Here is a 24,190-nt window from a genome sequence, read left to right as displayed (position 1 = left end):
GGTAGACAAAGAGACAAGGTGTTTTGTCTAGCTATTCAAATTCTATTGGATTAAATCACTGTAAAATTGAATAATAAGATTATTTCGACAAAAGAAGTTTTGTAGAACTTTTTTATCATTGACAGAATAACTGAGTACAATATTTTGTATGTGTTTTGTGAGAGAACATAACAAACATTGTGCACATAATTCAACTTGGACATCATTCGTTACCGAATTTGCAGCATAATTGGATGACAATTATCCGTACATCAATATTCTTCTGTTTCCTGAAAAAATAATCATAGAAAAGAAAGTGGAATCAAATTTGAAGATTATAATTATTTTTTCTCATTCGATATCTGAAACATTAACAAGGCAGTACATTGGCAGGTAATAGAATTGACATATTGAGGATGGTCTAAAAGGTATTCCAGTGAATCAACAAAAATCAACAAAATTTTTCGTGATTGTTCAACAATTCCACATCTTATTCAATAGAGATCGTTTCGTTTTCTTTTTGATTATGATTCAATCTATAGGTACTTCATTCTCTCGAAGCATCAATTGACATCATTATTATTATTATTATCATTTAAAGATAGGAATTCCTTCTTCAAAATTTCATCATTTAACTCTATTTACTTTTTTTAAAAATGAGGAAAGCATCAATACCAATTGTGCCCTTGAATATAATGTACGCCCATATATGTATATAACATATACAGTTTTGTGATATTGGTTATCAATAATGACTCAAATGTTCATGCTGAATTTCAATTCCTTATCATCAGTACTGCTCATCCAGATAATAACCGACAACAATAACATCAATATCAACCACATCTTGAAATTCATACAGAAGATATGTTGTCTCCAATAGGCGCAGGAATGAACGAACGCTCTTAAGCTCCTGGGATCAAGTCACTTCATTTCATAAATTTTTTCCTTGTACGTTCGATAAATCTGTGTCAACTGCTTGATCTTCAGATTTGTTTCCACTTATCTGAAAAGTAATGTAATCATTCATACAGGATATCCCAATGAAAAATAACCACCTCTAATATTTCTCATAATATAATAAATGGCGGAATTTACATGAATACGTTCGCTAACATTCGTAAGGGGACACATGTTATTGTACAGTAGATGATTAAATGGATGTTAGAAGGCTTTTAGGCGAGTTTTTTTCGAGTCAAGTTACAAGATGCGCCCTCTCCCATGGGTTTGGTGTTTCATCCCGAGATCGCTAGTGGACTCTTCAGTTAGGCTATCCAACGTTCCCTGTCTGAAACAAACCCTCTCACACCATCGTGGAGAGGTGAACCTGTTGCGTTGCAACGACTCCTTTTAATCTGCCGGGACCGAAGTTGTGTAGCGCGAAAACTCACAGCGCCATCTGTGAGCAGGCGGAGTCACTACAGCTTCAAATTTCCTTGGCAGAAATAGCCTATTCGATATTTTCAGAGTAGTGGTCTAGCCAAAATAAAGAATTATCTGTTTGCTATTCGCATTGCATTCAGTGTACGTGAGGGTCGTAGGGAAACAATAATTCACTTGAGCATTCCATACAATAATACAAACGCGATTAGTAAATTTCACGAACAGACTTGTGGTCGGAAGTGATTGCATTCCTGTCATAAGTTTTCCAAACTAGTCTGAGCTGTTTGATTAATTCGTGATTACAGGTGTCCCCATAGAAAAAATCAAGCGGCATCAAATCTGGTGACCGGGCAGGCCATTAGATTAGACCTTTACGGCCAATCCAATTGTCAGGAAAATTCTCATTTAAAAAATTTAGATCCGGTGCTGCATAACGCTGAGGTGCTCCATCTTGGTGAAAAATCATCTACGATTAGGTTTTCATCATTTGTAATTCTTTCTATAATTCTTGGGCGTACCAAGTTTTGGAGGACATTCAAATAGACCTCATAGTTTTCCGGAAAGAATACAACGTGAATAGCAAACAGATATTTCGTTTTTTTCGGCTGAACCACTGCTTTAAAAATATCGACTGAGCCTCTACATATAGAGGAATTTTGAAGCCCTTTGAAAGAGATCACCACCAAGCAGCTGTCCGCGTATCAGTCAAACATTAGGTACCCATTCATTTTCCCACTGGCGATCCTGCGATGACCAAGATTATTGTTTGAAAAAATTATGTGAAAACCCCATAAAAGAGATGGTCGTCATCTCAACATTAGGTATCATTTGACTCCTGTTCCTTATTCAAGTTCTTGGGGGGTGTAGAGCCTCATAAATGGGGTTTGCATTTTCAAGCATCCATTGTTCAGAATCATGTGTCCACTTAGTGTATTCATGTAAATTTAGCCTTTTATTATATCATGAGAAATATCAGGGGGGTGCTCCTCTTCATTGGAACACCCTTCATAATTTGAATCAGTAGTTCTCCCCTCATCTAAGATGCCAAAATTCAGCTACAAGATTTAAAGTTAAATATTTCTAGGATGAAGAAAGTGGGTACCTATCTAACTAATGTACCTAAAATTGATGACAACCTCATTCAATTCAAAAAAATTTCCTCGGTACCACTACTACGGTCTGCTTCCTTTCTGAAAGATCTTTTGAAAACCTCTTATTTTTTCCTTCTAAATAGCTACTCGTAATTAGATGCTCGCATGCGCTGCTGTGTCCTTAATGCTTTGCACTGCACCATACTGTCACTGTACTTATTAACTTTCGAAATTTCCTTTTCTATACTGTTGTTGATACTTTAACTCTCTCATTGATTTAAGTCGTTCTCCTGGTAACCAGCGGGTCACGCTTTCTCTATTACCTGGTGTTCTTCGCTTTTTCTAGATCTTGCAGAATCTCCAAAAAAAGCGAACGGAACGGAGGGGGCGCCTCAGTTCGGACCTGAACAAGTCCGGTTACACCAAAAGCAATCTCATCTTTAAGGTAACCCGCTTCGGGCTTGCTTGGCAAATGCGCATGACCGACCCGCGGCGCCTCTGCTTCCGCCAAATGTTCCAGAAAATCCATTCAATCCCATCCTGTACCCAAATAAATGTAGAATTCATTTTATAGTTATTTATGAAGACGTAGTCTTCTTCAGATGAACAACTGAAAACAACATCTTCTATGTCAATAAAAGTGACGTTTGAGGTTATGCACTTATTATTGACTTCAGAATATAGAACAACAGGAAGGAGCAGGAAGTAGAATGGAATTTCAATATGGCCGACCTTGAACAGTGGCGTAGGATATGAAAATTTAGAATGCTAAGGGAATTTTATGTAATTTATTGATTTGAAAATATAAACAAAGAAATTTTTATTGACTGAAATCATTTAAAAGAATAATTTGAAAATTTTTCTGAGGTTGAAGTACGGAATTTCTCAATGGAAATATCTCTCATTCAATAAAGAAGGCATTGAAAAAATTATCATTGAAATAAAATCAATTCAGTAAACTTATTTCGAATTTTTTCGCTGGTAACAACATTTCACCAATATAAAGAATACTTGTGGTGAGGTAGCAAACTCCGAATTTTCATCTTCAAGTTCCTTTCACGGGGAGTTTCTTCCATGTAACAAAGCTATTCCTATTTTCAGAGGAGGTGGAGAAAACTCCTGTTCAACAGAAGTTGAAGGTATCTACTATATCTGGGCTCTGTAATTAATTCCCAAATTTATCTCCAAACTATTTGATTGTATGTCCTTACCTGAAAAACATTAAACTTTCAAAATTTAACTTCACCAAAATCCAGCCTTTTTTTGAATGCAAATGTAAGATAAATTACTCACATTTTCAAGACAATCCACTTGAGTTGTTGGAATAACATTTGAAAGCAGCCTCACTAGATGTTTGATCAAAACAAATATCAGCAAAACGATATTTATTAGTTATTTTCTGCTTCTCTTTCTCATTATTTTTGTAAAAGAGCAACCATAAGAAGCACAAATAACTATAGTTTCTTAATTCAATCTCCCTCCATAATCAAAATTTCTTCTAGTACACATAGGGATTCACAGCTTGACTTTATATTCAAGCTACTTGACTTGGGCTTGACGTGAAATCAACTCAAGTTCTAGTCAAGAAGTAGTTTTTCAATGTCGAGTCAAGTATTTATTTATCAAGTACTTGAATTGACATTGAAAAGCTATTACTTGACTTGAACTTGAGTTGATTTCAAGTCAAGCCCAAGTCAAGTAGGAATATCAAGACAAGCCGTGTATTCCTAAGTACACAACACATTGTTATATGAAATAAGAAGTATTCCAACTTGAACACAAGTATAACTTATTTTGAGTCATGGCTGACTTGATCTCGAATTTTGATGGGGGCTATTATTGAGGATTCCTTCCTCTTGTTCTATATTCTAATAATTTGACAGTTGTTAGTAATTATGTTGGTTTTAGACCATTTTGATTGAACACACACACGACTATGGATTTTCTACTTCGCTATTCATTATAAATGAATTTTCATTCCACATTAACTTTTCACGAATTGAAGTATCGTTCAAATAGGATGTATGACATGCAAATGAAAATAATTTCCTAAATGACTTGCTCTATTTTTGTTGAATTTTTCATTACCATATTTAAATTTTTTTGATTGCGTTTCCAAACAACACTACCTATTGCATTAAATTGCGTATATGATATCAAATCACATGATGCTGCCGGTTGATTGACATTATCTAGAATAGGATAGTTAGTTTCGAATAAATTTAGAATTCAACGAAAGGAGGAAGGTGTGACGTCATCCTTCTAAAAGTAAGTTGCAGTAAATAATATGAATTGAGTGAATATCTTGAAGAAGTTTTCTCAAGATCTGATCCTCATAAAAAGTAGGAATTTATTTTCATGAATGTCATACATTGACTCACAAAAAATCAAATAAATCGGGAAACCTCATCGATCCATTGAAACAGTTTCGAATCAAATGAGAATTCCACATTTGTCATCTGTCGATAAAAAAAATGTTTACGAAATAATTCTCAGAATTCTGAATATAAAACTTTTGATACCTTCAGTGAAACAATAATGAAATTCCAAAATCCAACCGATTCCTGGTGGAACATACTAACCATATAGGTATAACAGGAACCGTAGTGTTGCTTCAGCATGCTTCTTCAAACACGAATCACAATTAGAACAGCATTTGAGTTATCAAAATCTGTTCTCATATCCACCAAACTAAATAAGCATTACTGAAATGTTCAATAGTTTCTTGCATCTTCCTATCACTGCATGAATTCTAGGTGTTTTAATGCATGTTTGCTTCTTATACTTTCTTTCTTCCAGATACTCATTTAACTGTTTCTTAAGTACTACAACCTTTCCGAATCATTCGAATATGTTGAAACTGACATATACATACGAAATGATACCTCATTGTTTCAATTCGACGGTGCTGAGTACATTTTATTTAGAATTACCTAACACATGCTTTTAGAACCATGATAGCTTCCCTGCTTTCATCCAGGCACAGCTTGCTGGCAGTTTGCAGAAGTTTTCAAGTTTAGGTAGAAGCTGGAGGTGTAATAACTGCTGATAGAGGGGTTTTATAACAACTGGCAATATCTCACTTTTTGGATATATCACATACGTGTCATAAGGATATAAAAAACTAGATATCGAAAGGGTTGCACATCTATTTCCATAAATTCGTGGATCATTATGATAGACTGTGCATATACCCACGCAGAATGTAATTCATAGATTTGGTCTTTTGGAAATCAGTAGTGTATTTGTTTGTGTTCGAATACCTGAATCACGCCCTATCAAAAATGCAAATTTTCAATAGATTCAAATAATTAATTCTTCGAGTTCGAAATCAATGGCAGTTATACAGGGTGCCCCAACGAAAATTTGACCTTTACCAGAACTCAGAAACGAAGAATTCCCGAGGATTCATCATTAGAGATTCACGGCTTGGCTTGATATTCAAGCTATTTGACTCAAGCTCAAGCTCAAGTAGCTTCAGCTTGACTTGAAATCAACTCAAGTTCGAATCAATTAGTAGTTAAGTCAAGTATTCATTTATTAAGTACATCACTTTCATTCGAAAAACGACTACTTGACTTGATCTTGAGTTGATTTCAAGCCAAGCCGTGAATCCCTATTTATCATTAAGATTTTTGCTTTGAAAAATCTAAATTTATTGAATTTGAAAACAAATCGATTAGTTTTCCACATGCATCACCTCGAAAAACCGATCCATGGATTTCAAAAGAACAACAGGACATTAAAGGATGAAGGTGTAAGGCTTTATTATGTTCATAATATTCGAAACACTCTATTGCACATATTGATATCACCACAAATAAGTAGGTACCCTAGAAATGTAGATTGATTAGAGTAATTTTTCCTGGATATTCAACAAAATAAAAAAATAACAAACATTTTTGACTCCTAGTAAGAAAATCAACGCTCTCTAAAAATGTGTATGTTAATTTGGTTGGAAAAAATTCACGGAAATTATATGCAATATTTTCAGAATTGAGAGGGGTCCATACCGTTTCAGCGATCAGTTTAAAAATATACGCTTCATTTTATCGATTAATGAATAAGTAATGGATGAAAAAGAATTAGATGAATTTTTTATTGAAGAATAACATGCATGATATAACTTTCCGAACAAACAATTTTTTTCATGAGTTTTCGCATAAAAATTACATACAAAAAATCTTGCCAAAGGCTGAAAATGCGGTTCTTCTGAAAATAAAAATGAAGAGGTAAAAATGTATTTTGAATTCTTGCATGGGCTTACAAAGGATTGTAAATCAGAGGAATGTTTGATATTGAGGAGAGAGGAGTAGTTAAACTTTGCCAGATCAGGAGAAAGCTACGCGGTATAAAACCCTCTTAAGTGAACCTTTTCATCAGGTGCGTCATTTAGTCAACAGGAAGATAGACAAAACTCTAGATTAAGAAATAATATATCCTCTTTGATCCATGCAAAGAACAAAGAATTTGTCTGTATAATGGCGTTTAGGTCGTTCCTTAGCGAAAAAAGTCACAGACAATAGTGTTTTTTCCTTCAGAGACACCAATCTTCTAAATTGAGTATTGAAATTGATCCTTTACCACAACAGCTCAACAAATGTCAAAACTGATCCGAAAATTGCATTGTTACATCATTTTGAATGCCATATTTAAGGGTGACTAATTATTCGTTTACATCTCTGAAGTATTTATGACTACAGGTAAAAATTAAATATGTCTATAGGTAAAATTGTCATGTACACCAACTCCCTACATTCCAGTACAGTAATACCGAATGAGTCACCATATTCAAAACACAACATAATTGTTTAAAATAACTCGATAACCACGAAACCAATTATGGTTATCTCTTAGCGAATACCTGAATTATGACAATAATAACCTCTATCTGAGGCTTATTGATAGGCTGTGTGATATTGATAAGTTTACAGAAAAGAGCTTTCATTATGAATGACTTACACCCGACATGGTAATAGATATCAGAAATGTCAAACAAACAAACTACTCAGCGGAAAAAATTTTTAGAAATATTTGGGTATTCATCAAAGATTAAATACAACAATGAAATCAACTATTCAATCTTTAATGATTACACTCATACAATGTGATATATCCAAAATTGATGAAATTGCCGAAAAAACTTAATTATAATATATAGATAATAAAACAAATTCGCAGTTTGGACATCCCTTGCCCCATTTTTTAATTTACCTATTTGATTTGTGTTACAGCAACGTATGCAATTTGATTTTGACTTATTTTTATTATTGGAAGTATTTTGAAGTAGGTAGTTTAACAAAAACGTGCTCATGACTAGCACGCTAGGTGTGTTGCGCAAACAAATTGACGAGATTTTAATCATTAATCATAAAATTACAGTTCCTGAACATGGCGAGTGTGTTCATGCGGATTTTCAATTTAATCTGTATGATGCTACTAATTGGACATTGGTCTGGATGCCTTCAATTTTTGGTACCAATGTTGCAAGGATTTCCTCCAAATTCGTGGGTAGCAATTAATGAGCTTCAGGTAAGTAGGTAATGGTTATCGAAGAATATTCCATTTCATTTTATTTGGTCTTTTCACACAGATCAGGCATTTCAATTAAAAAATTCCTCTGACAGGCTTTTTGCAATCTAATAATTTTGGAAACTCAGTCAAGAGAATGTCCTCAAAAATAGGGAATGAATTCGATGAATTTTCAAACTTTGGTTAATCTAACCCAACGATACTTCTCTTGTTAGACGGATGATCTGATTTTGAATGAATATATCATCACAAATACATCAAATAAGTCATCCAACCTAACTTTATCAGAATAAGTTATATGATCTAACTTTATGAGTTATATTAGGTGTACAACTTTGCATCCGCCGTTTTGCAATAGATAGGTAAATAGTAGTCGAAATAAATGGATCAAATATGTCAAACAATAAAATGAGATATTTGTAAACATAACGCCATCGAAATAATAATCGATTTGTGTCTGCAGCATAAAGTTATTCTCGATTAATCAAGCTTACGAGCCAAATTCTAGTCATTTGCGGGAGGTTTAAATTTTATGTTTTAATATGAAGCATTCTGCGGCTGAGGCTCATCGTTTGTTTGCATGTAAACAGCTGCTTGCTAGGCAAAGACGGAAGGGATTTCAGCAGAGTATTGTAACTCAAGACGAAAAATGGATTCATTACGATAATCCCAAGCGCAAAAAATTATAGGGATATTCACCAAACTGAATATTCACGGTTCCAAGGTTATGCTCAGTATTTAGTGGAACCAGCTCGGCGTAGTGTATTAGTTGTATTAGTTGTTAAAACCAACTGTAACAGTCACAGGTAATCTTTATCGAACGCGAGTAATGCGTTCGAGCCGAGCATTGAAAGACAAACAGCCGCAATACAACGAGAGACATTATTAAGTGATTTTATAGCATGACAATGCTCGACCCCAAGTTTCGAAAGTGGTCAAGACATACGTTGAAATGGTCCTACTCCACAAGCCGAATTCTCCAGGCGTTGCTTCCTCGGACTATCACTTGTTTCGATCAATGGCACCCGACCTGGCTGACCAGCACTTCCGGTTTCATGAAGTAGTAAAATATTGAATCGATTCGTGGATCGCTTCAAAACATGACTAGTTTTTTTAATGCGCGATTCGTACGCTGCCCAAATATGGAAGAAAGTAGTGACCAGCGATGGACAATACTCCGTATCATAAATGTATAACCAGTTTTTCATAATAAAGTCTCGAAAGTCGGAAAAAAAGCAACTTCGGAAACAAAGTTGTACGCTTATGTAAGTCGATGAAGTTTCCAACTATGGTTAAACTAACCTAACGCTTCTTCTCTTGTTAGACTGATGATTGGCCTTTGAGTAAATATATCATAACAAATACAACTTTATCAGTTAAATAAGTCATCCAACCTAACTTTCATCAGTTAGATAAGTTATATAACCTAACTTTTTGAGTTAGATAAGTTATATGGTCTAACTTTATCAGTTATATTACGTATCTAATACAGGCTTTTCCTAAATTGGAGGTACAAATAAAATAGACAGATTCCTCGGAAAATTTTTAGTGAAGAAAGTAAAGAAATCCTTCAAATATGGGCCTACAAATTCAAAATCAATATTGTCATAGAAGTTGAACCTTTTAAATGTATTTGTACAATTTCTTGTTCTTGTTTGACTGATCTTATGTTGCAGGGAGCCTTTTGGCTGGAGCAATACTCCTGGGCTCTCTTCAAGGCGATGTCCCATATGCTATGCATAGGATATGGAAAATTTCCACCTCAATCTCTCACTGATATGTGGCTGACCATGCTATCAATGATATCCGGGGCAACCTGCTACGCTTTGTTCCTTGGACACGCTACCAATTTAATACAAAGTTTGGATTCATCACGCAGACAATACAGAGAAAAGGTACGGCTTTTTCTTTCAGGCTGCGGTTTCAATGACAAAGCACTAGCGTACACCAATGAATGATCTAAATTGGTAAAATTGTAATACAGTTTTCGACCAAAGCAGATTTTCACGGCCAATTTCATTTTCACAAGGTAATTGAAAGAGATGTATTGTCGTGAAAGCAAAAATATTTATCATACAGAAACGTAACTCCACCATTATAAATTTTAACGAAAAATGCTAGTCAATGGATTCGGTCCTTCGGTCGGATTCATTATATATGAAATAAAAACGAAGTAATTTCCACGAATCTTTTATCGTCTAGGACAATTGTTTCGTCGACACTGTGGCTTTATTTTTGACTGATAAGAAAGTAGATTCAAGAAATCTATAGAGGGTTATTTATAAACTAAGCAAAGAAAGAAAGAAAGAAGGCGGCCTAGCTGGCCGCCCCAGCTTCGTTCAGGTGGTGTAACTAAAGAAAAAAAAATGAACAAAATACAATATGCTCGATAATCACGAATCACGTGTTTTACATTATAAAGGGTGTTTTTTTTTAGAGCTATAAAACTTTAAATTGCAATAAAACAACGATGGATAATTCGATTGACATGAATTTTATTTATCCGCAAGATTATCTTATGGCATTACATTTTAAATATGATTTCTGGCATATGACAGCTACGGTTGGCTCGGATGTAGTCCAATCTGGACGTCCAATTTTCGATTACTTTTTCCAACATTTGTGGCCGTATATCGGCAATAACACGGCGAATGTTGTCTTCCAAATGGTCAAAAGTTTGTGGCTTATCCGCATAGACCAATGACTTTACATATCCGCACAGAAAGTAGTCTAGCGGTGTTAAATCACAAGATCTTGGAGGCCAATTCATAGATCCAAAACGTGAAATTAGGCGGTCACCGAACGTGTCTTTCAATAAATCGATCGTGGCACGAGCTGTGTGACATGTTGCTCAGTCTTGTTGGAACCACAGCTCCTGGACATCATGGTTGTTCAATTCAGGAATGAAAAAGTTAGTAATCATGGCTCTATACCGATCACCATTGACTGTAACGTTCTGGCCATCATCGTTTTTGAAGAAGTACGGACCAATGATTCCACCAGCCCATAAAGCGCACCAACACTCAGTTTTTCTGGATGTAACGCTGTTTCGACATACACTTAAGGATTAGCTCCACTCCAAATGCGGCAGTTTTGTTTGTTGACGTAGCCATTCAACCAGAAGTGCGCTTCATCGCTTATAGACGTAATGCGCTATACGTATTCCGCACAGAACATCATTTTCGAAATAAAATTGCAATATTTGCAAGCGTTTTTCAGGCGTGAGTCTATTCATGATGAATTGCCAAATCAAACTGAGAATAAATCACTTGACAGCTGTTAAATCGGTCGCCATCTTGAACAGTAATGCCAACTTAAACTATATACCTCGAAAAAGAACACCCGTTATATACTTTTTATAATAAAATAAGAAAAAATTAATTTCGTTTCACTTCAATCATCTACTTTCTGTCAGGCAACCCAAAATACATCCTTCGTAGTGTCAAATATTATACTCTATGATTGTTCTCTCGGTCGGAAGAAAACGGAAAGCCTTTGTTGTATAAACCATCTCATGACAGTAATGCCCACAACAACAAAAAATGATATAATTTGGTCCAGTCCAGTCGTTTGCACGTGATGCCCTTTCATAATATCCATAGATCCTCTTTTATGTAGGTACCATAGATTATAACGGAAGAATATGCCGATATCGTGGTTATTGCAATTAGAATACTTCCTGACAATGAACTGACAAGTTCATTTAGGTACGCTTGATTCCAAGCATACTCTTGTTATTATTGAATCATATCAATAGACATATGTTCCCATAATGTTTTTTTTAAATAACGTTACCATTCAAATTCATATGGCAAAGTTTGTTGGTGAGCTAATAAATCACCCTGTATAGGTGATGAAAAACTTAGCATTGACAGAAGAAATATGAATATTGTTATGACATAATAAACTCTACAGGTATATTGGACTATTTACCGCCTGGGGTTCCCAAACTATCTGAAGAAATTCAATAAGGCCGATGAGTTTACATCTGTTTATTCATTCAAGAATTGTCTGGGAATTATACCTGTTTTTTTCAAGAGGCTCTAAAATTTTTAGTCTTGTACGCATATTTTCGATATGGAGAATTTAAAATTTATTATTAAAGGTACCTTTGGTCCCAATCTTTCAAATGATTCTGATATGATGAAACTCAATTATCAGATGTATAACTTCTTTGATGTTCGTTGACAATAAAATATTTATTTTTCGAAAGCTTAATTGTCCCTAATTTCAGAAATATACAATATCGTATGGTTTTTATCAAAATAAGTTATAGATTTGTCGAAATCTTGTTTGCATCTAAGAGTCTCAATATATATCTATGATTTCAACTGTTGATAGTTCCTAAAAAAAAAGAACGAGAATAGGTTATCAGATTTTATTTATCTCTTCTGATTTGAAAGTTTTTCTGCTAAAACATCGAAAGTTTCACACCCTGTGAAGTGTGAAACAATTAATCAATGTCAGTTGTCACTTCACTTCGGTGATTCCATTTTTCATCTTCATTCATGTTAGTTCCTAAATACCTATAAACGGTGACTCAGTATAAACCTGTTGTAGACCTTCAATCGAGCAGTTAGTAGTTTATTTTTTTATATAGTCATGAATTTCGTGTTTCACGCTTAGATGCAGTCCATATTTTGTACTCACTTTTACTATTTCGTCCATCAACATCTACAACTCGTATTCATCACCTGTAGTAACCTATATAGTTACTAATTACTTACTAGGGGCTTCCTTTCTGAATAGTTATTGAATAATGCAGGGGATAACATGCATCCCTGTCGAACTCCTCTCCTTATCGAAATTTCCCCATACTTCTCATTTTCTATTTTATCAGAAAAGGTTTGAATTTGGATGAAACTTATTTTTAATATTCGAGATATTTTACGGCAAATAAATTGATATCTTTCTTATGAAAGAAATTATCAAAACTCTTAATCGACTGGAAGAAATGCTTTGGTCGAAAACTATTAAAAGTTCTCATTAAATTTGAACATAAAAATATAATATATTTCAGACTATGTTCATTGGGAAAATTTGAACTTAACGAGTGCTGATAATTCTATCAAAAAATAGTATTTTAATGGAATATTTCTTTAAGATATCGTTTCTTGACTTTCTATCTCTCTGAATCTACTGAAATCACATTCTGTTCATTTCAATGCACTTGGTCTTGATAGTAGTAAAATTCAGCTTTCTATCTATTTTTGTGTGCAAAGTGCAAGTTATAGAAATTCATTACTCAACCACTCATATTTCTCAATAAACACTTTGCTATTCACAGTTTCAGGTATATATTTCTCAATCATAAATATACCTCACCAACAGATTTAAGAGCAACTTTAGTGTTACTGGTCACGTCTGTAATTTTTTTACAAGGCACATTCACAGCAGATGTTTTATGATGGTGATATTAGGCATCAGGTATAGAGGTGCAAAATAACCATAAATGTGTTCTCACGTAAAGGGCTTTCAGACGAAAACAACCGAACCATAAAGTCGAATTTACGTGATACCTGATACCTCATTCACCAGTAAAGATTTCTTCTGCGAATCATAGATGAGTCATTTCATTTTGAAGTGACAAAACATATACATACTTTATTCAGTCTTATTTCAGTTAACCCAATCCCCAATTCCTTTAGAACTACAATAATACTGCATACATCAATTACAAACTCATGATTGATTTCTCGACTGATTTTAAAAATTGAAAATTGTTCGAGTTGTTCCTAAGAAATCTGCAAATTACTGAGAAACTTTCGCTTCATACAACAATTTAAATTTTTCATGACGACATAATTACATAATCGTTCTAATTTGAAAGGAATTCAATAGTTACTTACGTTAATAACTATAATAATCCACAGTTATAATTAATAACGATGATAAATAGCTGCTTTTGTATTAAGTAATCGTCTCTCTGAACATCATTACCAATTATACTCATAATAATACAAAATTACTCTCAATTTTCATACCATCATCAACATAATTTTCTTACTGTTCGAATTGTTCAGTTTGAATGTCGATAACTCCGTCAATTCTTTGATATTTTTGATATTCATAGAAACACATGTTTACATTCAATGAAGGCATGAGTTGATCTATCACTTATACTTTGATGCTTTTGGGAAGCTTCATCTTCACCTTTGCTCTTGAGGTCAGTCACTGAAAACTAATTTCGTGATAATTCAAGTGTCTCGGACAATTTGAAATTTTTATGATGAAAATAAACTTTTTTTCAGTACTAACCCTTCACTGGCGATCACTGTAGAAATTAAATTGTTTCATCTATTTTCCCAGAGAAAGTTTAATTTTTCTATCAATATCTTGAGTAAGTCACAATTAGTATAGAATTTTGTATAATCAATGCTAAATGACTCATAGAATGAAAGCACCTATATAATCAATAAAAAGCGGTCAGTAAAGATTGTAGACTAATAAAAGTGAGCAACAAACACTGGCAGAACTTTTTCAGAGAGGGGAAGTGCACCACTGACGGATCTGAGGGGGAGGAGATTCTGATTGAAATATAAAAATCATATCTGCAATATCAGTTAAGATCAAGTAACATTCATCAAAAAGATTGTTGAATTAGAACGTGAATAACATGTAAATAAAAGAATTGACCTCGGAATTGACAGCCATCATTTTTAGTAATTTTAAGTGATAAGCTGTTTCTAACAATTGACTTTTTCGGTATTCTTGTAGGTGATTGAATTGTATTTTCATTTAATTCTTCGGAAGTTCAATATATTGACTCTGTTTTTTTGAATCAATATTGACTCAGGAACTTTACGAGCGATGCCTCAGATCCGCCAGTGACAACAACAGATCAATCTAAAAATGTGTTGAGCCTTTTGAAATTAAAAAGAATGTTGGTTATTGCCCAATAACTGAATAATCCTCATTTTGTCTGTATTAATTTGAAATGGAGAATATTAATTCATGATATTATAATTTTTTTCAAAATTTTCTTTGCATCCTATCAACCCAAATTTTCTGTAGACTCCGATCAATAGTTTCTGAAATTCATTTAATGCTGAAAGATTTTTTTCCCGAATATTCTGAGGGTTCGTCATTGAAGATAAGAGCTCAAAAATTGAAATAACCTGATTTATTGTCTACCCGAATCGTCTTCAGTGATTGGCCCATATAAATTCCATTAAATTTACTGATCCAACTAACAAAAACAAACTGCAGCCCGAACCCGAAAAAATCTTATGCACGTTATGTATCTGCACGACATAGGTGAAGCAAGTGGAGGAGTACATGGCCTACCGGAAGCTACCCAGAGAGATGCGACAAAGAATCACCGAATATTTCGAACACCGTTATCAGGGAAAATTCTTCGACGAAGAGTGCATCTTGGGAGAGCTGTCGGAAAAACTTCGAGAAGATGTCATCAATTACAACTGCAGGTCTTTGGTGGCATCGGTTCCATTTTTCGCCAATGCCGATTCGAATTTCGTCTCGGACGTGGTTACAAAATTGAAATATGAAGTCTTCCAACCAGGTGAGTTTGTTGTTTTAAGATAATTTCGCATGATATGGAGTCTGACAATATTTGTTTTACCAGGTTGCAAAGTAGTAGATTGACTTCCGCGGTAGTCAATCATTTAGATTTAATTAGGGAGGTTTCGTTTCACTGCGACCTAATGGTCTATTGTGCCCCTCATTAGAGCCATTCTATTCATAACGTGATCTACAGCTCGCCTTCCAGCTCCAGAGTTCTGATGAACTCCAATATCTGGGATGGCTTCAAGGGGACTAATTCCTCATTGATATAAGTTTCGTGTCCAAAGAAGGTTTTGCGTTGGCTAATGATGGCGAGACATTCCTTCACCAGGAGATCCGGAGTTTCTTCCTCCTCCCCACAGAATCTCCACTCGTCGTTTTCTGTTAGACCCATTCTCATGAGGTGTTTCCTAAGGCGGCAATGCCATGTGAGGAATCCAGTGAGGAGGTGTAGCATATTCTTACTAAGATCCAGATACTTCTCAGATCTTGTAGAGTCAAAGTTTCGAAGAATCTTTTCGGAGTGATCCAAACCAGCAAGATTTTTTTTTCGGTTTCCTCCTTTTACTGAAACTCTTTCTTGAAGGTACATTTGTCTACACCACAGAAAGGTTCCGGGCCGATGAAAGGAGTTTGTGCTCCTTTTCTGGCAAGTGTGTTGGCCTCCTCATTTCCTCTAATTCCCGAGTGGCCGGGAACCCAGATTAAAGAGACCCTGTTATTCTTACCTATTTCATTAAGTTTTCTTCGACACACCCATACCATCTTAGAATCGATGATATGTGAGCTCATTGCTTTAATTGCAGCCTGACTATCGGAATGTATCGCTAAGTCACATTTCCGATTGTTTCTTGCTATGTTAATTTCTACACATCTTTATATTGCGAGTATCTCTGCCTGAAAGACACTTAGGCAGTGGCATAGCGATATTGAGCATTTGTTACCAGTCTCGAATACTCCAGCGACAGTCCCCGTCGTTTTGGTTTTGGAACCATCTGTTTTGTGATATTTTTCTTCAAGAAATGGGATTGAGGACACCTTTTCCCAATCTTCTTTTCTACTTAGTACCGTAATGAATGTTTTTTCGATGCTAATTTTACCTAGGCTCTTTTTTTGTGGAAAATGGGTTAGTCAAAGGAGCCGCTAACTTTTCTATTATGAGACAAATTTACTGTCTCCTCGCAACATATCTGAATATCAAATTTTCAGGCTAGTGTAATGGGAAGTAAAATTTGTTTTTGACATTTTCATGAATTTAAAAGTTGATGGCGCAACTGATCATCGATTACTTGCTTTATTTGAACCTTCCTTTCTTCGTCGTTAATTACTGCGAGGGGTAAGAAACCCCACGTCTATCATTATCTCCTCGATGGCGTTATTCAAATTGAATGGAACACGCAAAGAATATGCTGCATTTTTTTTTATGTTCTACATCATTAATTATTATTGAGGGCTATATTCACTTGAATTGTATCGACACTGAATCTTCTCTTATTTTCTGCTAGCAATAATTTCTACGAAACAATTCATTAATCTGGTGAGGTACATGATATTATCTGAAAAAAAGATCATAAAATAAAAGAAAAATTCCATACTAATAATTTATCTCAATCAACTAATAACGTAAAACATAACACAACATCTATACAAAACATCTACACAACATCTGGATAAAATCACCTTCATATAAAATCATAAAAATAAATTTATATATCTGTGAACTATACATATAAATTGCAATAAGGGAGGGAATGAGCGATGGAAGATGGACAAAAATACTTGTGGAGTGGAGACCAAGACATGAGGCCTACAGAAGTAGAAGACAACCTACTCTTCTTTTCTTTTTTTGATGTAGAGTAATCCACCTTATGGATTTATTCACTAAAAACCTCCATTACACCTCTGTCGAATCCGTAGATGAAGGTTCCAAGAATGCCAACCTTTCTCTTACGCGTTCAGCCTCAGTGCGGCCGGTTTACCAAGGGTTTGGTAATCTACGGCGGAATATCCTTCTTGTTTCACGCAGTCCTGTCTTAGTGGAGTATGGGATAGGGCAGAAACATTTTGTTGAAGGTGGTAGAGTCATCTAGTAGGTAGCCTGAAAAGTGTGAGGCCTCTACCCATCTATGAGCCCCCTCGTTTCGTGGTTTCCTCCATAGCTCTGATTACGAAGCTTAAGCCTGAGGTAGTTCCTCGCGGGGACTTGGTCGTCAAGCCTCCTTCCTTAGAATACCACGAGAAAACGCCTCTTGATCCTGTTTTCGATTCAAGGGTCTTACGACCTTTGAGAACTAGTACGACTAACTCAAATCCGAAGTCCTCATAGCATTGGATTAATCTTAGTTCGAGCCTGGATATTATAAGTTGGGGAGTTTTTTTGAAGGAGTTTGAGCAGTGGCGTTGAGTAGAGACCTGGCATACTTTTTTTGGTATCCTCGTTTCCTTAGATTCGTCGGCATGAAAGTAATAGTTACTCTTTGAATAATGCAACAAGATTTACACTCTAGGTCCTAAACTGGCGCGCGCGGTAACATAAGTAGTCTCTATTCTACCACATACTCTCAGCCAAATGTTGTGGGATCTTCTTGCTTCCTTCTCGGCCTCTTGTGTGTCATTCTGCTAGACCTGTCACCCACCTTTATGGCCTCTGTCTGGTCAGTTCTGCACCTCTATCTTTTCTTTGGTGGGTACAGCCGCTTGGCTGGCTGCTCTGCTTCTCTTCTCATGTTGCTCATTCTGCTAGAACCTGTCGCTTGGAAGGTTAGAGATTGGAGGATGTTATTAGGAGTGAGCGAAGTATTGGAAGGAATTCGGTGTTTGAGGTACCATGGGATTGTTGAGTAAAGGGGGATGTAGCAGGCTGGGATAAGCCAAGCCACATGTTATAGTCAGTCTTATTTTACGGCAGGCAGTTACTACAAGCCCCATCAAAGAGTGGTTGGAAACTGCATTCAGGTGACACAAGATCGAACAAGATGGCTACAGTTAAGGGTTGCTTTCGTTCAGCAGTGGAAGGGATAAGCTTTCCAATTTTGTTGGCTACGTCTAATGCATCATAATCTCGGGCCAATCTAACATAAGCCTACTTCTTACTATCAGAGTATTGACCTTAGCAACATTGATGTCGTAAAGTTTTTTGACTGACTGCTTGATGTGATTTTTATTTGCTTTAGTGTGAACTAAAAATGCAAGGGTGTTATTGTCCTCAATTGTTTTCATTGCGGCTTCTGTGGTTAATGGATATCTAATGATGTTAAAGGCATCCATACGGCTCCTAGTGGGTACGGAGTTTCTTGTGTATTTTGGATTCCTTGGTGGCCTGAATGTCTTTGGCCTATGGAAGTGCACTGAAGTGCGGATTTTACGTACCCTAGTTCCACTTGATCCTTTAATAACCTTTTTCTGGGCACGTTCGGCCTTCTTAACTTCAGCAGATTTGATTGCAGCCTTTTTCTGCTTATCCTGTTTAGGTTGCTGTTTGAGTCCTACATTCTTTTCAGGTTTAGTAAGAGCCGCTTTAGGTGTAACCTCTTCCATAGACTTCTGTCCTTGGGTTTTTTTGGCTGCACTTTTGGCTACAGGTTTGGCTGCTGCTTTTGTTCCTTTAGCGGAAGCAGGCTTGGCAGAAGTTTTGGATGATTTTGCAGCTGGTTTAGTTGCTGCTTTAGCAGAAGTAGCACTCGCGGAAGTTTTTGTGGCAGCCTTGGTTGCGTGGCAGGGGTTTTAGAGGAACCAGCCGAAGCTGGTTTCTTTTTTTCCCCTTCTTTGCCGCAGACGCGGGCATTTCACTCGATTTTGGCTTTGATGGTGATAATTGCTCTTAACCGTGTGATGCGATCTAAGAGAAGCCTATTCATATAATTAATATCTGAAAAATAAGCTAATTTGAAAAAATTACGCTTGTAACTCAAATATTGAAGTAATGAAATCTGAAATCAATTGAACTTACCACGTATCACCGTTATCAACTTAAAAACCAGAAACGATTCATACATCTTGAAAACAATCCTAAAATACATATTATTTAAGGATATATTATATCAACGGTTGTTCCCTAAATCATTTTGAGGTGTTTACTTGTTATTTTGAATATTTTTTCTGGGCAATGCCTGTTTGTATTCCATGTGGACCACATTAAACATACAAAAAGCCAAGTGTAATAAGAGGTTATTTCTGAAACACCTCCAGTAGCGTAGTTGTTTATTTCCATCAAACTAATAATTGTTTCCGATTTCAGGTGATATCATAATTAAGGAGGGAACGATCGGTTCAAAGATGTACTTCATCCAGGAAGGTATAGTAGACATCGTTATGTCCAACGGTGAGGTGGCGACAAGCCTGAGTGACGGCTCGTATTTCGGAGAGATCTGTCTCCTGACGAACGCAAGGAGGGTAGCTTCAGTGAGGGCGGAAACTTATTGTAATTTATTTTCGTTATCAGTGGATCATTTTAACGCCGTACTCGAACAGTATCCATTGATGCGTCGAACTATGGAATCGGTAGCAGCGGAGAGGTCAGTGCGTTGGTTGGTATAACGAAACCTAAGAGGTTTTATTGAATATTGTTTTAGTCATCGCTTTTATGTCGTACTTAAACATTTGGAAGTAACTTAGAGTATATGTTCGTTGTTATGTGTTGCCTCTTCCATCATTCGTATTGGCTGGATATAGATGATTGGCGGAGTTTCGGACTAGTTCCATTTTCATTATTCGATTAGTTCAAACAATAGAGTAAATAAATTCGGTCTCTGAAAATGACATATGTTCCTTCGTACGGGTGTTTTTTTTCGAGGTATATAACTTTAAGTTGGCATTACTGTTCAATATGACGACCGAGTGTCAAGTGATTTATTCTCAGTTTGGTTTGGCAATTCATCATGAATAGACTCACGCCTGAACAACGCTTGCAAATAGTGCAATTTTATTTCGAAAATAATGGTTCTGTGCGGAATACGTATCGCGCACTACGTCCATTAGCGATGAAGCGCACTTTTGGTTGAATGGCTACGTCAACAAACAAAACTGCCGCATTTGGAGTGAAGCTAATCCTCAAGTGTATGTCGAAACACCGTTACATCCAGAAAAACTGACTGATTGGTGCGCTTTATGGGCTGGTGGAATCATTGGTCTGTACTTCTTCAAAAACGATGATGGCCAGAACGTTACAGACAATGGTGTTCGGTATAGAGCCATGATTACTAACTTTTTCATTCCTGAATTGAACAACCATGATGTCCAGGAGCTGTGGTTCCAAAAAGACGGCGCAACATATCACACAGCTCGTGCCACAATCGATTTGTTGAAAGACACGTTTGGTGACCGCCTAATTCCACGTTTTGAACCTGTGAATTGGCCTCCAAGATCTTGTGATTTAACACCGCTAGAATAATTTCTGTGGGGATATGTAAAGTCATTGGTCTATGCGCATAAGCCACGAACCCTTGACCATTTGGAAGACAACATTCGCCGTGTTATTGCCGATATACGGCCACAAATGTTGGAAAAAGTCATCGAAAATTGGACGTCCAGATTGGACTACATCCGAGCCAGCCGTGGCGGTCATATGCCAGAAATCATATTTAAAATGTAATGCCACAAGATTATCTTGCGGATAAATTAAATTCATTCAACCGAATAATCCATCGTTGTTTTATTGCAATTTAAAGTTCTATAGCTCTAAAAAAAACACACTTTAGATACGAAATTTTTATTTTAGTTGAACAAAATAAAATATTATGTCGTTTTTATAAACAAACAAAAAACATTGAAGAAATCACCCAACACTTAAAAAACTTCTTTTACGCGACATTCTTGAATGTTTTTTTAAACAGTTACGTTTTAAACTCCAGCAGTAATCTGCCATCATGTGCATGTCCCATTTTCCTTGGTAGTGTTAGCCGTGGCGGTCATATGCCAGAAATAATATTTAATATGTAATGCCACAAGATTGTCTTGCGGATAAATAAAATTCATGTCAATCGAATAATCCATCGTTGTTGTATTGCAATTTAAAGTTCTAAAGCTCTAAAAAAACACCTCTTATATTTCTATTATATGTCTATTACTCTGACGTTCATAGATATGACCGTTGTCTCTCTAATGACATCTCACGACAATGACATATACACTCAGGTGCAAAATAAAACGCAGCAAGTTTAGTAAAATTTGAAGTCTCATAGTTCATTATATTTTTGGCTTTCAAAATTTTTTCAGTAATCTGTGGAGAAAATTATTAATTTGAGGAACATCCCGTGGAATAATTTCCTCGTAAAATTTTTTTGAGTCACCAAGTTTCTTAGAAATCCACATCTTTTCACATTTTTCTATTTCCAAATGTATACCCCTTTAGTTTAACCAGCTGTTTCATTTGGTATCATCCATCATGATCAATAATAAGGGGCTGAGGGAGTCACCTTGTCGAATACCATTATTTACATCTAAATCCTTGCTTAGTTTGTCGTTTATCTCAGCTTGGATCTTGCATCTTTTTCGCTTCAATAATGTTAAGAGCTATCTTTTATCGTGGAACACATGCATTACTTTTTTTGAGCAATACGCGGTCAAATGCCTTTTGTAGGTCTTCAGAGTACATGAAAGCTGATTTCTTGGTTATTTGACTAATAACAAATATGCCATTTGTGCTTCACCTTCCCGATCGAAACTTTTGCTGTTCGTCCTTCGAAGAGATTTGTTCACTGATTTTCTACGATATAATTTTTGTGGTCAGTTTTAGCGATGTCAAAGGAAGATTGATTGCTGACCCTTCAGTTCTCAGATATTCTGCGTAGAATCTTATTGATTAAGATAGTCAGTTGTTCATTGATGCCTTCACTTGCTCTCTCCTATACAGGTTTGGAAAATTCACTCGGAACCATGGGATTTAGCATACAAATATCCAAGTTGCTCTGGCTCCAATGGAACTGTGGAAGATCAAATATTATCAAATAAAAATCTGGTCATCTCGAACGGCTGCTGGCAAGAGTAGTGGGAGATCTGTTAGTCGGGTCTGAAGTCTCTCGACCTGCGTGCGCGAAGGAATCAGCCGCAATCCATGTGATTTTGCGTTAGATCATATCGGTTTGAAAATTAATTATGTTCTGTTTACAAGAAAAAATTCAAATAATAAAAAGGTATTTTGGTGGTCAATTAATTCAGGAGACAATGAATTCATTCATTGTTGCCTTTGAAGATAGGACAATACCTTCAAGATTCGCGATGTTCCCATGAATCCCATGGTTCCGAGTGAATTTTCCAAACCTGTATATATCCTTCAAAGAAGTTTCTTTCGATATGCAGTTACTACTAATCGTCATAGGTCGAATATCGTTTTGAATAATATTCTTCTTTAGAAGCCTTTCAGAATCCACTCCTGGACATAGGCCTCCCCTCTTTTCTTCCACTCTTCTCTATCCCTAGCTGTTCTATACCAGTTACGACCCGCAGTCTCTCTAATGTCGTCCATCCATCTTCTGGGGGGTCGCCCGACGCTTCTTTTATGCAGTCTCGGTCTCCACTGCATGATATGTCTTGTCCAACGGGTGTCGTCCTGTCCTTGAATAATATAATCAGACTTAATCCTCGTATCTAATAGGTAGTTCACAAAATTCTCTTATATGTATATGCTTGGATTTCTAATCCCGAATCCTTGAGGATGCTTAAGAAGGCGTTATACTACTACGAAGACTTCATCCAATGATAGTAGTAAGCCTCAATCTACCTTGTGTATGGTTGTTAGGTCAATAGTTTTTCGTTCGAATTTTTTCTTTCTTATAAAAATCCTTCACCATCATTGTTTATGGTGGTTGCTTTAGATTGGATGTTGTTCTATATGAAGTATGAGATTGTATTCTTCTAATATTATCCAACCTAATTATGAAGAAAATTAGATAGTTTTTCGAAATTGAAAAAAAATCTCCAGGTTTTCTTTCAGAAAGAATGGATATGAAAGTGGAACTGGTCAACTAATAAGAAAGCCATTTAGATCATCAGCATGTTAATTATCATATGATGAAATTTAGATCAGAACTAAAAATGAATCAAATTTCTGAAAACAATTCATTCTTTGCCTAGAAATAATGAAGAGGAAAGAAGAGAAGGACCCTTCAATCCCAGGAATATCTTTGAATGTATCCAAATTTAATCCTGAATGTTAATAAATTTCTACTCAGTCGTTCATTATTTCTGGGGAACGAAACCATTTCTGAATATTCAGCCTATACGATGCCATTGTAACTGGTTATGAGATCACACTTCACTTTCACACGTAGAATTTTTCTGGAGCTTGTCTAATATCTCTTGAAAATTCGATGTTTTATAAGGAAAATAGTGAAGCTTTTTGAAAAGCTACATTTTCCTACTTGTAAAAAATAGTTACAAACCCGACACACACTTGAACACCTTTTCTATCCTAAAAGCGATGTAATTAACAATTTCAATAAAACACAAACAGCCATACACATATATCCAAACAAAATATGACACTCATTCTCACATCCTTTCACATCACTGGTTGTTATGCCACTACATTCCATCTTTCTCATCCATACTTATCCCATTCCACCTGCTTCAGTATCAATTGCTTGAGTATTAGGGTATTTGACTTGACGGAGCATGGTTGATTTGTATTGAATTATAAAACATGGTATTCAAGGAATTGTCATTCAATTTCAGCAACCGAAGTA

General features: G+C 35.8%; 1 protein-coding gene across 5 annotated transcripts in view; it reads left to right on the top strand.

Annotated features, from left to right (window-relative positions):
• Positions 1-24,190, top strand: part of LOC123677445 (potassium/sodium hyperpolarization-activated cyclic nucleotide-gated channel 2) — a 194,291-nt gene that overhangs the window by 165,417 nt on the left and 4,684 nt on the right. For 2 of the 5 annotated variants that reach the window (XM_045613962.1, XM_045613996.1), the window contains 5 exons: positions 2,800-2,898; positions 7,836-7,985; positions 9,662-9,880; positions 15,243-15,507; positions 19,747-20,035. In XM_045613962.1, coding sequence (XP_045469918.1) covers positions 2,800-2,898; positions 7,836-7,985; positions 9,662-9,880; positions 15,243-15,507; positions 19,747-20,035 — 1,022 coding nt within the window. The remainder of the gene's footprint in view (positions 1-2,799; positions 2,899-7,835; positions 7,986-9,661; positions 9,881-15,242; positions 15,508-19,746; positions 20,036-24,190) is intronic. The other 3 variants (XM_045613970.1, XM_045613988.1, XM_045613980.1) reach the window with 3 other exon arrangements.

Source organism: Harmonia axyridis, chromosome 1, assembly GCF_914767665.1.
Source record: "Harmonia axyridis chromosome 1, icHarAxyr1.1, whole genome shotgun sequence".
Taxonomy (NCBI): domain Eukaryota; kingdom Metazoa; phylum Arthropoda; class Insecta; order Coleoptera; family Coccinellidae; genus Harmonia; species Harmonia axyridis.
This window is presented reverse-complemented; position numbering and strand designations above follow the sequence as displayed.